Genomic DNA, 15,614 nt, shown 5'->3' on the forward strand with positions numbered 1-15,614 from the left:
TGATATTTCGACGAAGGTTTACATTATATTAACTATAAAACTAGTTATTCTGATTATAATATATTATACACATAAATATTATAAACTATTTGTATGTACATCAGTAAATGTATAATAATTTTATATTGTATTATTATATGGTATATTATATTATATTATATTTTAGAATACGCAATTTACTTATCTAATATTATACATTAGTATTGTAGATTGGATAGTTTACAAATAAACATATAGCTAATATCAATAATTTATTACAATATAGCATTTTTACAAAACATAAAATCAATTTTTATTACCATTTGCATACAACAAATTCACAATATGATCTCGATTCTCGATTTTATTAAACACCCAATATAATATGACCGTTGTACTTATGTTTAATAATATATTGTAATTAGTTATCCCTACCAACATATCGTGGAAAAAAAATAATTGGGTATATACCAATGAGAAATCCTCAATAGATTGATTCAGAGGTCATTACCCAAAAGGACTGCGTTATTGTCTTGTATGTTGTAGATTAAATATATCATTTTTAAATACTTAAAAATTTAAACAGTATGTTAGCTTTTTTTACTAAATACTAATCACGATATTATGTTATTTGACGTTACTATTAAAGTAATTTATTTTAGAATTAGTAAATAGGTCCATTAAAATATTTAATTTCATCTAATTCGAATTTCAAATATCTACAAAAATGGAATTTGGATTTTTAATTCAATTATGAATGCGTTACCGAAATCTAAACATGAATATATTAACCAGGATTACGTCACCTTTGTAACCAATTGTGAGCTCTAATTAAAACAAATATATTTTAAATATAAAACATCAAATTATAGTTCATTAGTTGTATTGTGGGTATGTCCATGTACATTATTTAAAATGAAAAAAAACTAATAATTAAATAAAACAAAATGGTTTACACTCACGATATTATCTGTAATTTAATATATCAGTTCGGTCGCGACCGTTGATAATGAAACATCGTACGCCGTTAACGTATTTCTTTCTCTTATCATTGCGTGTTAAGTACTCTAATTTTTTCCCAAAAAAAAAACGTTCTCCTTCGCCAAAGTACGCCGAGTCCAATCCACGACGTCTCATATCTCTACATCGGCCCTGGACCGTCTCCTCATCAAATCGGTAATAAATTTAATTAATTAATTAGGCTTAGGTCTAGTTATTTAATCCACAGCGGCCGATCGGTCGGCCCGCTAATTACTCATTACGCAATCCTACCAGTAACCGGTGATAAATATAAACACATAATGAGCAACAAAAATACGGTCTCTCCATTAATTATAATATAAATTACGATTTATAAATATATATAACATGTTATTATAATAATTCATCAATACACCTACAAAAAACTTATCATGTATTATTACATATTATTATATACACCAATTAATACATCCATGTACATGAATACAGTAATGTGCGACACAAACGTCGTCGAGAAACGTTTTTGTGGTATACAGTACAACCCGTGGTTGAAGATATAATTATGACGCATAAGTTTAGCTACCGAGAACAACAAAAATAATATAAATATATAATGCAATTTATTGAATAAAAAAAAAAACAGTATTGTACATCGCAAAATGGGCTTCAAATCAAACGTATATTATACGTATACGTGTACATTTAAGCAATAGCAATAGAATAAAAATATCGATCGGCGTCCGCGATCCAATGTGCGAAAATAAAAACAACGAAGAAAAACGTCCGAGGGACTGTCGTCGGCGGTCGTACTCGTTACCGCGATCGCAACCGCTATGAACGCATACGGCGAAAAAACCGTATGTACGCACGGATTTCAAAAGACGCAAACTACGCGAATACGAAAAGAACGGGTTGGAAAAGTCTTAAACTCCCGTGAAAAGTTTGTACATAACAAATAATTGTTTAATATTTTAGTTTTTAATTTTTTGTCCGAGTGGTGGGATTTTTTCGTTCCGTGTTGGGGGGGGGGGTGGATGCACAGATAAGGTTTTAGGTTCTTCTTTTCCTTTTTATTATTATTATAATTATTTATTCTTATAATAACTTTTATTTAAATTGTGCGTCTATCGGCGATTGCACTATTGGGGTTTCTACGGTTTCTTGTTATCTGTCACAGAACACGATAACGGTCTTGTGTGATCGCTAATGAATCGGATATAGAAGGACCGGTGAAACGACCAGCATTTTCATTCACTGTCTGTCCTCCGTCGTAGCAAGACCCACCCCGGGCAGACTTGCGCGATTAGGGAAGGCATCTGGTGTCTTTAACGTATTATGTCACCTGCACATTATATTGCTCGTACTCGTATTATTAAATAGTGATTTTATTCATATCTATATTCATACCTATTCGCAGCTCTAACATTTCCTTAGCTCAAGCTCTGGTATGTGCAAACAAAATTCGACCTTGGCCTTGTTCCGTGGGCTATAATATAAGTCTAACACCGTTCGGGCAGTGGCGTCAGTGGTTGGTTTGTTGCGTTTGCGCGAACACTGATCGTCACATCTGTATTAAACATTTGCGTTAATGCATATTTTATTTTTTCTGTTTCCGTGTTATGCGATAAACAGACATTCGTAGGAATACGTTATCCGTAAGTGTTCAAGTATGTTGCCCAAACAGAACGTATATTCGTAAAACCCTGTTTCCCTGTGCGTTATCGTCATTATTGTCGACATGCGCATAGCTACGGCGGGTTACGTTCCGCAGAAATGACGATTCGCGCGTACGTCGGATCTAGCGAGCATATGGCACAGTTCCAGTGACTCGTCAGAGTTCCGCGTTACGGGTGTATCGCTCTCGTTTGAGTTGCCCGTCTCGTGTGCCGCTGTAATGATCTGACAACGCGTGCGATTCGATTCTGATCCGATTATTCGGTGGCTGCGACGTCGTTGAATGACATACGAATCTGTTCGAAACATTGTACACATTACGAAAACGTAAATTTTTTTTTTTTTTTTTGGTAGTGTTTTAATTAAATTAATAATGAAATTGTAACGTTTAATAATTGTCTATTATACAAGATCTTTTTTAGTAATACAAATATCCACGTTCATTTAGTTAAGTTTATTATTTATAAACACCTAGTTATGAATATTTCCTATAAAATATTATGAGCAATTAACTCAACTGTGGCCTATCGATGTTAAAAGCGAATTAGTGTAAAATTTTTCGAAAAAACACTCATAGATTTGACATCTTCTTCTTTTATATATTATTATAATAAAAGTGAAAAATATTCACGTACACAATAGGTATCTAGGATCGCACTAGTCGCATAGAAAAAAGGTCTAGGTGTGGTCGCCGCAGCCTAACGATTGATTATATTAATTACCCATTATTATATTATCCAATTTTTTTTCTCATAGTCGATACAAATATACAAATATTATGCACTGATGTGGAGTTGGTTTTGTTATTTTGCTCAGTTTTTAATTTTTAGCGAATTGTAATGATATATGTCTTTCGATAAAATAAATATTCTTTTGTTTTAAACATTCAAACGTATATTCATACTATGTCAATTGAACTTATAAAATAACCATTAAAGACTTTGAAACAACGAATTTGAGACGTTTACTATGTATTTTTTTATCTTATTTATGGAGTGTATTCAATGCATCAAAAAGAGTTATTCTCGGCTCTCTCGTACTAACATTACATTAATACATATTAGAAGCTTTTAATGATAATTTCAAAAATATGTCCGGATTATCAAAGTATATGTACATTTGTATTGAATTTACAATATTTTTGCAGTTAACTTTTAAATTATTTTATTGATTTTTCTTATATATAATTATAACGCATTTTGTATGGTTAAAAAAAATGTTCTTAAATTAAAATATGTGAAGAAGAAGGGAGAAACCAATGATAACTCGTTCTGTTCCAACTTAATAAAATATAATGTAATATATTAATATAAAACATAAAATCCTAATTTATAATTTAGCATAACATAACATTACAAATTATTTTTTTTCAGGAATATGCTTTTATTGTGTCAAAATACTTGAAAAACGACAAACGGTTTCATCATGCATAGTGTTGGTTACTATAATAGTAATACAGGTTAGGTTAGGTTAATAACGCAAGGACCATTGTCATAATTGTGTACGTTTTAATACTATATTCAAATGGTTTATTTTCAAAACTCAAAATTTGTATATTTTACAAAATATTTTATATATTATTTATATTTAAATTTATTTACTTTGTTATTATATAATTTAATATAGTCTGCCCTCCAGCCGAAAAACTTTTTTTCAGAGAAAAAATGTATAAGAATAATTGAAACATTGTTGGTCTTATCTATTAATATCAGTAAAAATATTTATATATTATCCCAAAACTGACGTGTACCTATTTAGACTATCTTTTACGTCGTGTAATATAACCATATTATTCAAACATATTAAAACAAAAAATATTTGTTTATACTTCCTTTATAACTATAAGTCGATATAATTGTACAAGTCAAAAACAATTATTGATTCATATTATAATAAAATAGTAAGATAGGAATAAAAATTATTATAAAAATGAGTGGTATTAATTTATAACATAAGAAAAACATTTGAGGATGCAATTTTATTGTTATTGAAATTGACACGGTGCTTAGGTTGAGTTGGATTGTGAAAAAATCTGAAAAATGATGAGCTGTATGTATACCAACAAACCACAATCTGTTGAAGAAAAATAACTTATTGATTATTTTAAATCATAAAAATTAAATAATAATAATATGAATTACTATAACTCTACACAATTATTTGTTACATTGTTGGTATGCGTTTTAAAATAAAACTTTAATTTTAATTTTAGAAGTTTAAGCCAAATTCGTTAAACTATTTCATTAACTTTTTAGTAAAATCGACGATTTCCAATAACCTCTTATTCAAATAATTTTTTAGGGGGCATTACCAAAATGTGATTTATAGTTTGTTCTGTTTCTGTAATGCAACGCCATAATACATTAACTGGGAATTAATATAAACCGGCATGAAAAAACACGAGTGTTTTTATTGTATGTATATTGATAAATAAAATGACAGTTAAAATAATTTACAGGCTTAAAGGAAAAGATTCTTTAAAAAATAGAGCCAGCAGCTGTGTGTTTGCAGGGTCTCAAAGAATGAGATTCACCGTTTTCAAAGGATGAGATTAAGAAAAACATACTGCTGGTCAGTAGTTGACGTGGTAGGGTCGCCCTACCGAACAACACAATCAAAACGGTAGAGTGATGTCAGAGTCATGCTTCACCATTCGATGGCTTTCGGTATTTTGTGGGTGATAAAAATAGGCTTGGCACAAAAAGGAACTATGTAAAAGTATTATACATAATATTTGTATATAACTAAATGAGCTTAGTAAAATATTCAAAAATTGTTTTAATGAATGTTTATTTTTTTGCCTTTAAATAATGCAAATAATCAATCACCCGCGTATTAATGTATACAAAAATAGTAGCTGAATTTGATGCATTAGTATAATATAATCAATTTTAAAACAGGTTTATATTCACTCACTCTTATCGTAATTGCAATCTATCTATATGTGGTTTGTCCTTCGATCGATCACGTAAACGCATAGGTATAGCTGGCAAAAGATAAACAATTCAACATCTTTTACATACCAGTATTATGAAGTCGTAGTATAAAAGATCCAAATTGTTGTATATAGTGATGTAATCTATGTTTTGGGTTTTGACCTCTGACTTAATCTTCTGAATATTGCTCATTGGTATTTTCTCACATAAATACCCAATTATTTTTTTCCACGATATATTGGTAGGGGTAACTAATTATAAAGTATTGATACAACGGCCATACCTAGGTGTTTGATTAAGTCAACAGTCGAGATCATTGTGCAATTGTTGTACACAAAAGGTAATAAAAATCGATTTCATACTTTTTAGAAATGTTATATTGAAAAAGCTATTAGCCACAATGTATTTCAATATACTTGTAAGGTAACAATATTTATATATACTTCATATTTAAGTAAATTATGTATTCTAAAATATAATATAACAAAGTACAATGTATTATCACTACATAATTACTGATGTACATATATTCTGTTTGTAAAATGCATGTATTTATGTATCACACCAATAACAATTCGTTGTAACTCCGTGTAGAAAAGAAGCTACTACATTTTATTTTTTTACTTTGCTCGAGTCATTGCTGGATATGCATACCTATTAAATCGAAATAACTAGTTTCACAGTTAATAATGTATATATCTACGTCGAAACTTCATTAGCTGCTGGACCAAGCAGTAGGGCTGTACAATTAGTTTTAAAACAATTTTGCTCACTCACTTAATTTTCATTACTTGTTTACGTAGTCTGACTTTGGTCGATCATACAAACGTAGCTCCGCGTATAGGTAAAACATAATAATTATTAACACCGACTGATAACTTGAATCCGACAATACTTATTTAGGAGGCCTAACATTATGTGTTGTATAGTTGTAATTGTGATATTTTAACCGATCATATTATATTGCAGTACATACCTATCGTTTTAAAAATGAAGTACTTTACTGATAAAGTTCAATATTAATCAATTCCGTGAAAATACTTTCTAGTGGTAATATATATTCCAGTGAGATAATACATACATGTTTGTAAAATATTGTTTAGTGGTGCTTATATTATTTATCTAATTTAAGTTTCGTTTCAATACTAATTCATCATTGACCATGGAGGTGACGTATTCCTGGCTAATATATTCATGTTTAATTTTTGGTACGTACTTGTAATATCTTAATTTATAATATAAAAATATGTAATATTGAAGGCAATCGATGATATAAAAAAAAAAAAATATTAGTAAATATTTATCCATCTATATTAAAATATTTTTAATTATAAATACAAAAATAAAATAGTTTGAAAACAATAATTCGTCATACATAAATATATTATTTTAATTAAACAAAATTTAAATGCGTTAAAATGTTGTCAATAAAAATAATATTTTATTACCGTATGCTACATACTAGTATTACATTTAAGTATATTTTTATTATTATTTATTTTAGTATAATAATATATTAATAAATTAAATTAAAAAATAATTATAATAAAAATGTTAATTTACTTTTACTTGGGTTCAATTTTTGTTATTAAAAATAACATAACGAAAGTATACGGTTGTATATATGTGTTGTAATATTACCTATTTGTACAAAATATTTTTGGACTATAGCAGAGATAATGTTATTTTTATGATATATACGTGAAAAAAAGTCGTATGTGGAGTTGGTCTTAATTTGCTCAGTTTTTAATTTTTAACGAATTATAATGGATTATTTCCTTCGATAAAATAAATACTTTCTTTTCTTTTTACATTCAATGTACTTTAAAGCAGCATAATTCACTGGGTTTTATAAAGCAACCATTATAGAATTTCAAAAAACGAATTACTCCTACCACTGGTTTTTCCATTTTATTTATGGAATGTATTCAATGCGTTAAAAAAATGATTATTTTCACGCACTAACAATACATTAATACATATCATAATTTTTTAACGATAAATTTCAACAATTTGTTCGGGTTATACATACAAGTATTTATATTTTTATTGAATATATACAAATTATTAATTCAACAACAGAATTAAAAAATGAGAACATTTTTTTAAAATAATTTTATTAGACCTTTAAGTAATAAATAAAGAACAAATAATGTATTTTTAATAGTTTATGTTTTATAAACTTTTTGATAGACGAGCATTTAAATTATTTGTATTGTCCAATTTTTTTCAGGAATAGACGTTTATTGTGACGGAAAACTTGAAAAACGACAAACTATATCATCATGCACAGTGTTTGTTACTATAATAGTAATTATTATAATGTTATTATAAGTATCGAAAATATGTTAGCACGGGGGGAGACTTTACCTCAAAAACCTCAACGAGTCCTAGACCCCCATATCAAATAATATTATACAATTTATATAGTAGAAACCTACTGTAAATTATTATACGTTTATTGCATTCATATATTATAATATACTTTTATATGTTTCATGATTTTCTATCATATTCTAACGCAGTAATGTAAAAATAGAACATGAGCGTTGTATTTACCTTTTTTAATTATTTAAAATTCATTATTTACGTATTTTATTTATTGTTTGTAGAATTTTTACATATTAGGTACGCGCACACTCTTGTCAATTACCTCTTTATATATGTATATACTATGTGTATACGTTTAATGTAATGGTACGGCACGATCTGAATTTTCTTGTGCGACCCACGCGCACACTTATAATATAGGTAATGGACTATGCCACGCCGTGAGTTAAGTCCTCGGTTCGTCGTAGTTGCATTTTTATAACCATCAATCACGTTAACATATTTATGTAATATAAATACAACAAGATTATATTGTAGAAATATAGTGAGTACTTTTTTGGAGAAAAATATTAATAATAATTTCTGCAGAATCGAGATCTTGTGTAGATTTTTTTTGGTGAGGTTGAGCTTGAAGTAAGAAGTACCGCACATTCATATTTTGATATCTTTTTGGAGATTTTGACTAGGAATTCAAATAAATAACTTTGATATGAATGTTCATATAAAAATTATTTTCAAATAAATCATTTGAGTCATTATAGAATACGGTTCATAAGAGGATGGTTTGATAATGAATTCAGTTTTTTATCCATTGTTGATAATTAGAAAGTGATATACCACCAACGACTGGGCAAATGAGATCGAAGTATTTTTTGCCGATAAGCCTAATTATGAGCTTAATAAACTTGTTGTATGGGAGCACAATAATGGAATTTAAATTCTATGAATTACTAGTATTAAAAATACTAGTTTTCCAGTTTTTAGACTGGATAGTGGTTGCCTGGTTGGATTTGGGGAGAAATTGAGAGGCAAGTTATTAACAATATTATGTTCATGTGGTATATACCCTTATAGATGTAGTGTATTTAGAAAATAATAAATTAAATAAAATACAAGGGTAATGCATATGGCTTCAGAAAAGTGATAACATACATCACTGAACTAAAATCTATTAATTAAAAAAAAAAAATAAGCAAAAAAATTGCTTCACAAGCTAATAGCTAATAGCTGCATAGATATTACGATATAATTAATAGTCACATTAAATCATTTTTGTTGAATCCTTGAATTTTGAATTTATACAATTACAGAGACTTCGAGGACGCGTTTAACTGTTCAAATGGACTATGCATCGATACGTCGGATATTTGTGATGGTCAAGCAGATTGTTCAGATGGTTCAGACGAGACCAACGATTTGTGTGCTAAGCAAACGTATGGAATAAATATGAATATAACGTATAGCGACAATAAATAGTTATAATTGCATTTTGTATATCTTTGTATGACGTAGGTGCCAAAGTTATGAATATCGATGTAGTTATGGAGCTTGTGTAGATAAAAGTGCATTATGCAATGGTAAAAACGATTGTGTCGATGGATCTGACGAAAACTTACCTGAATGTATAGGCTCTATAGATAGTACTCAATATTACAATGTTTCATCTAATTGTCTGTAAGTGGTTTTTAAATATACTTACTTTTATTTATAATTATATAACATTTATTTCATCAAACTAAAAACTTATCACCCAATATTTATTTGTATAAACTATATACATACATAAAATATGTTTATAACCAATATATTATTTAATTTATTTTAGGTATAATACATAAATGTGTAATGATATTATGATATTAATATTTTGTTATAGTACCTTATGAACTAATATATATATATATATATATATATATATATATATATGTATATATTATTTATTTTATATACATATGTATGTATGTATATTAGATACATACATGATATGTAAATAGAATATTTTATATACATAATTGGTTTTAAAATATTATGTTTACATTATTTTAATTTTAATTTATTTTAAAGAGAAGACCAGTATAAATGTATATCTGGCCAATGTATTGATGAAGATTCAACTTGTGATGGATATCGAGATTGTAACGATGCGTCTGACGAAACTTTGGAATTATGTCAAAATATTCAGTAAGTCGATTTCAATAAAATAACTATCATATTTTACTAAATTTTTAAATTTAAGGTGTCCAAAGTATACTTTTCGGTGTAATTATGGTGCTTGTGTCAGTAAAAATAGTAAATGTGATGGCGTAAGACATTGTGTAGATGGATCTGATGAAGAAATGTGTCATGTTCCTAATAATTCCCCTGTACCAACAGTTATACCTGTTATTGCACAAACACAGACTACGAAAAAGTATTTATTATTTATTTTATCCATAAAAATAACTTATGTATATAAGTATAATGTATATAAGTATAAGTTATATGTATAATTTATGAACTATTTCGAAATTTTTCAAACAAAAGAAAACTTATGAATTTTTTCAAAAATTTAATCAATTAGTTAATTAGGATTCTAGTAAACATAATATTGTCATTAAATTGTGTAAATTTTATAATTGATAAAATATAATATGGAATCTACAGCTATCAATAATCCTATAAATTCAATATGCACCACTGTTCATAGTTATACGTAGAGAACAGATTTTGTGTCAAACAAGGTTATGTCAGCTATAAATTTAATTTATACTACTTAGAATCAATTGTACGGAATTTTATTATGGGGAGTTTTTTGATTACTTTTTTTGATTTTAAATAATATTCGTAACATTTTGTTTTTCAATATATTATGTTCAAAATATACGTATTGGAAAGGGCAATATTGATTTTTCATTATAAAATGTGTTACAAGGACGAGGCTCAATCGATATTTGCTAGTTATGTTTGATTTATTTTATCGATTTATTGATGCAAATTAGATAATTGGATATTGAGAGGTAGGTACCTGTTCTGCAATTTATTAAAATAACATTTAACGTGTGTCAGTGTGTTACGTACTGTATAGTACAATTCAGTGATGTTAGAAAAACTCAACTACTCTATTATGGCTAAAATATTTGACATTTATTTTTTATTATGGCCCGAAAGCTACTGCATAATAACGCTTTATTTTTTATATTTTATATGGCATTATACATATTAAATGGTGAAAGCAGAAAAGTTTATACAAATACTGTATTCAAATATGGTACATACAACTTGTGTGGAAGATACCCCACACATTACCTTTAAAAAGAAACGCACTGTAAATTAAAAGTATTTTTAGATTTTTAACTGTTGAAATTGGACGTTTCAACTTTTTTTTTTATCAGGGATGTTATTATTAGAATCAGAAAAGGTTAAATATCAAAGTATACAAACTTTAGAAATAACATGAGATGGTTTTCAAAAAAATGTTGATAATAATATGTGCCAAATAAAAATTCTAATTTTAAAATTCTTATAATATTATAACGAGTATTTTAAGAGGTAGAAAAATATTAAGGAAAGAACTCCCTGAAAAATAGACATGTGATAATTTAGTCTATTATGAATTCACGTACAAGTGGTTAGGTTACGTCATACGTATGTTTATAGCATTTCAAAATATAAAAATATATTGTCTGGTCATTGAAAAAAATTGTTTGTTAGAAAACTTAAAATATATATTTTAATTGTCAATTTAATCTCCGATGACATAGGTACATATATTATTATTTAGTTTATTATTATAGATTATTTTAAACAGAATTAATTTAATTTGCTGATTCACTATGGGAGAAAAAAAACTGTAGTCTTTTAAATATAAATCAATTTTATTAAAATACGTTTTTTCCGTAATTTAATCAAATTAATTGAATTTTATTCGGACTTATCATATAGATAACCGATGAAAAGGACCAATTAACCTTATTAGTATTATAAAAATGCTATTTCAATTGTTAATATTTTATAATTTAAGGAGTTCATGTGTTCTGCCAATCATTGAAGGAGTTATATATTCTGACGAAAGTTCAAATGAAATTTTATCTCACGGAACATTGATTAATCATTATCGTACTGTCATTGAGAACTGTGAAGTTGGATATCATAAGGCTTACCCTTATAGTTTTAGAGTTTGTCAGGGAAATGGAAAATGGATATCGAAATCTGATAAATTATGTTTCAGTAAGCTATGCATTGTAATTTGTAATATTTTAAACTGAAATAATCATACAAATATTATAATAATATCTTATTCAACGATTCATTATAATATTTTGTATATATTTATATAAATGGGACAATCTCTATTATCAGATAAATTTAATATTAATTGTTATTTTTAGAATATGTAAGTGCTATAATATTCTTTTTTTTTCAGATTCACTTGCTAAACAAATTCATTGCATTCACACACATATTTTTTTTTATTATTATTGTAATGGTTGATTTTATATAAAAGGTGTACTAACAATTAACATCCACTTAAGCCTTATTATTAGGGTTATTACATATTACTCATTGTCATTTTAGTGTGTGGCAGATCTTATGTCGGACACCAATTATTGATCGACAATGGTAAGACAGCTAATGTTGGAACAGCACCTTGGAATGTAGGAATATATCGATTGAATAAAGATAATTCTAAGTATGACTTGATATGTGGAGGATCACTAATTGCTCCAAATTTTGTCATTTCTGGTAATAACATTTTTTATTTTGAATTTAAAAAGCAACAATCATTAATTAAATCACAATTTTAGCTGCTCATTGTTTTTGGCAAGATGGTATGATATCTAATAGAATATCAATTAATGATAGTCTATATAAAATTGCTGTTGGAAAATATGATAGAGATTACTCAGTAATTGACAATGAATTTACCCAAATAATTGATGTTAGTTATTAATTTAAAAGTAGAATATTAGAAACTAAAAACAGGTATAATATAATATTATAAATAAATCAATTTTATAGGTGGAAACAATTTATCTGAAAGAAGACTATTTGGGATATAATCGATTCTATTCTGATGATATAGCTGTTATCGTGTTGAAAAACAAAGTTAATATAAGTGATGCTGTTGCACCAGTTTGTATTGATTGGAATGATGTATACAATGTAACAAATGGAACTGAAGGAAAGGTTGGTTTTTTTTGTTAAAATAAATATTAAAATTATAATTTATTTACAGATAAGTACTATATCACCAATTAAGATTTATAATTTATAAGTTGGGCAACTACTGTAAGAGAATGTCCTGTCGTATTGTATAAAAATGATCATTAAAAAAAGAAAATCGTATAGATAAAATTATAAAAAAATATTATATTTATTTTTATATTATATAAAATAATATTAAACAATTTTATACTTTCACAGATTGTTGGTTGGGGATATACAGAAAATGACATACCAAGTCCAGTTTTATTAGAAGCAACTTTACCGTACATTGATTATAATTCTTGTCGATGTATGTATACCAATGAGTTCCAAAAGTTTGTGACTTTTGATAAATTTTGTGCCGGATCTATATCAGGTAATAAAATATTTAATTAGTATTATTTGAGATCAATATTTCAATTTTTTTTCAATAAATACAATACAGAGTGATTATTTTATCATTTAACACTCATTATTTCAAAATGTATTTAACAATTTTTTATTTTTTTCTCCCAATCATATTAAGTTCAGTAAAGTTGTTATAATTGTAAATTTAAAAAAAAAACTGTGCTGGCCAAAAATCGACAGTAACATTGGTTACTGATCAGTAACGTTACGATCTGTAAAACATTGGCTGAAAAGGGAAGGGTATATTTTGGCCGAATAGGCGATTGCCCAAAATAGAAATGGCTATATTTTTTTTTTTAATGAAACATAATATTTTTAAAAAAAAAATAAATGAAAAAAAAATTAATACTTAACGTAATAATGAGAGTTTAATGATAAATGTATCACCTTGTATATAATTATTATATACATGGTTATTATAATAATATTGATATAAACATAACTAACTAATATTATAACTAACTAGGTATTTGTAATTAATAATATAACTTATTAAATCTTCGATTTTAGTACGTGAAAAGCATTTACTTATCATAAACGGCACTGTTTTAGTTTAGGACTGTAAATATGAATTGTTAAAATGATTCGCTCATATGAAAAATCATTTATTCTTCAATTGATTTATTATTAATATTGAAATAAAAACAAAAAAACGAATAAACCTATGTGTATAATATCATCTGTCATTTAACTATATTTTATATATACCACTCAAGAATAGTTGAATGATTAATTGTTGTCGTTAGAATAAAATGTCTTTAATTCTAGGACAAGGAGTTCGTGAAGGTGACAGTGGTGCAGGCTTGACATTTTTACATTTTGATTTTTATTATTTAACCGGAATAGTGAGTCTCAGGGATCCAAGTACAAAAAATTCAATAGCGGTCTTTACAAATGTTGTGAACCACATTAAATGGCTTCGTGAACTCTATAATAAATACGCTTCTTATGAAAGAGAAAATATGATGGTAATTATATAAAAATCTTTTATTATATGTGTAATTAAAATCAGTAATTATAGGAATATTTTTTTACTTTTGTGTAACAATTCATAACAGTTCTTTTTTTTTTTTTAACAATTTTTCATTATTTAACTATTTAATATAACATAAAAGTATATAGAAAATATCAAAGTGTTAAACATTTTTGTAAAAACTTATAATATTAGAATAGTTTTTTTAAATAAAAAAATTATACGTTGTACATTTGGTACAACAAATTGTTTCATAATAATTATTATTATTCTATTTAGTAACTAAAAAAAATGCTTAATAATATCACGGATTTTTCTATGACGATGATCGTATGCTTATTTCTAAATAGGTATTAATTTTAATTTTTAATTATTAAATTGACTTGGATATGTTAAGTGTTAACTTTTGTTTCAGAGTTATTAGGTTAAGAAAAATTTATAATTTTCAATTCAATTTTTTATAATTAATATTATTCTAGGTTACGACAAATGCATGTGTTTTACCAATTGCCGAAGGGGTAATATATTCTTATGAAGATTCAGATACAATTTTATCTCACGGGACATTAATTAATCCTCTTCGTATTGTAATTGAGAACTGTGAAATTGGATATCATAAGGTTTTTCCAAGTAGTTTTAGAGTTTGTCAGGGAAATGGAGAATGGAAATTTAATTCTGAGAATTTGTGCTTCAGTAAGTTATGTATTGTAATTTGTATACTGTATTTATTACTTATCTATTTAAATATTATCCAATGTTTAATGTTTGATTATGTTTGATTATAACATGTTTATATTATTAGAAATGTGTCCTCCTCTATTATCAGATAGTTTAGATGTTAAATGTACTCTAAATGGTGATTATGCAAATTGTTCAAATCCATCAATACTTGGTACAAAAGCTATACCATCATGTAAGCTAACACATACAATTCCAAATGGACAAGAAGAGACTCCAATTGAATTACTTTGTCAGTCTAATGGAGCGTGGAATAATCAACTACATACATGCGTTCCATGTAATTGTATTTTTATATTATAATCACATAAATGATTCATTTACAATATATACACTGGATTCTTGCTGTTTTGTTTTCGACGTATGTGCAACGAATTTTAACGAAAAGTTGCACTGATATAAATGGCAGT

General features: G+C 26.8%; 1 protein-coding gene across 1 annotated transcript in view; it reads left to right on the forward strand.

Annotated features, from left to right (window-relative positions):
* The first annotated feature begins 6,098 nt into the window (after positions 1-6,098).
* The window catches only part of LOC132922591 (uncharacterized), a 40,760-nt gene continuing 31,244 nt past the window's right edge, over positions 6,099-15,614 (forward strand). The window contains exons 1-14 of the mRNA XM_060986171.1: positions 6,099-6,778; positions 7,804-7,864; positions 9,212-9,334; positions 9,414-9,575; positions 9,966-10,082; positions 10,138-10,311; positions 11,902-12,107; positions 12,456-12,623; positions 12,686-12,819; positions 12,900-13,067; positions 13,305-13,461; positions 14,262-14,461; positions 14,946-15,159; positions 15,269-15,484. Of these exons, the coding sequence (XP_060842154.1) occupies positions 6,733-6,778; positions 7,804-7,864; positions 9,212-9,334; positions 9,414-9,575; positions 9,966-10,082; positions 10,138-10,311; positions 11,902-12,107; positions 12,456-12,623; positions 12,686-12,819; positions 12,900-13,067; positions 13,305-13,461; positions 14,262-14,461; positions 14,946-15,159; positions 15,269-15,484 (2,146 nt within the window). The 5' untranslated portion in view covers positions 6,099-6,732. The remainder of the gene's footprint in view (positions 6,779-7,803; positions 7,865-9,211; positions 9,335-9,413; positions 9,576-9,965; positions 10,083-10,137; positions 10,312-11,901; positions 12,108-12,455; positions 12,624-12,685; positions 12,820-12,899; positions 13,068-13,304; positions 13,462-14,261; positions 14,462-14,945; positions 15,160-15,268; positions 15,485-15,614) is intronic.

Source organism: Rhopalosiphum padi, chromosome 2 (genome assembly GCF_020882245.1).
Source record: "Rhopalosiphum padi isolate XX-2018 chromosome 2, ASM2088224v1, whole genome shotgun sequence".
Lineage (NCBI taxonomy): Eukaryota > Metazoa > Arthropoda > Insecta > Hemiptera > Aphididae > Rhopalosiphum > Rhopalosiphum padi.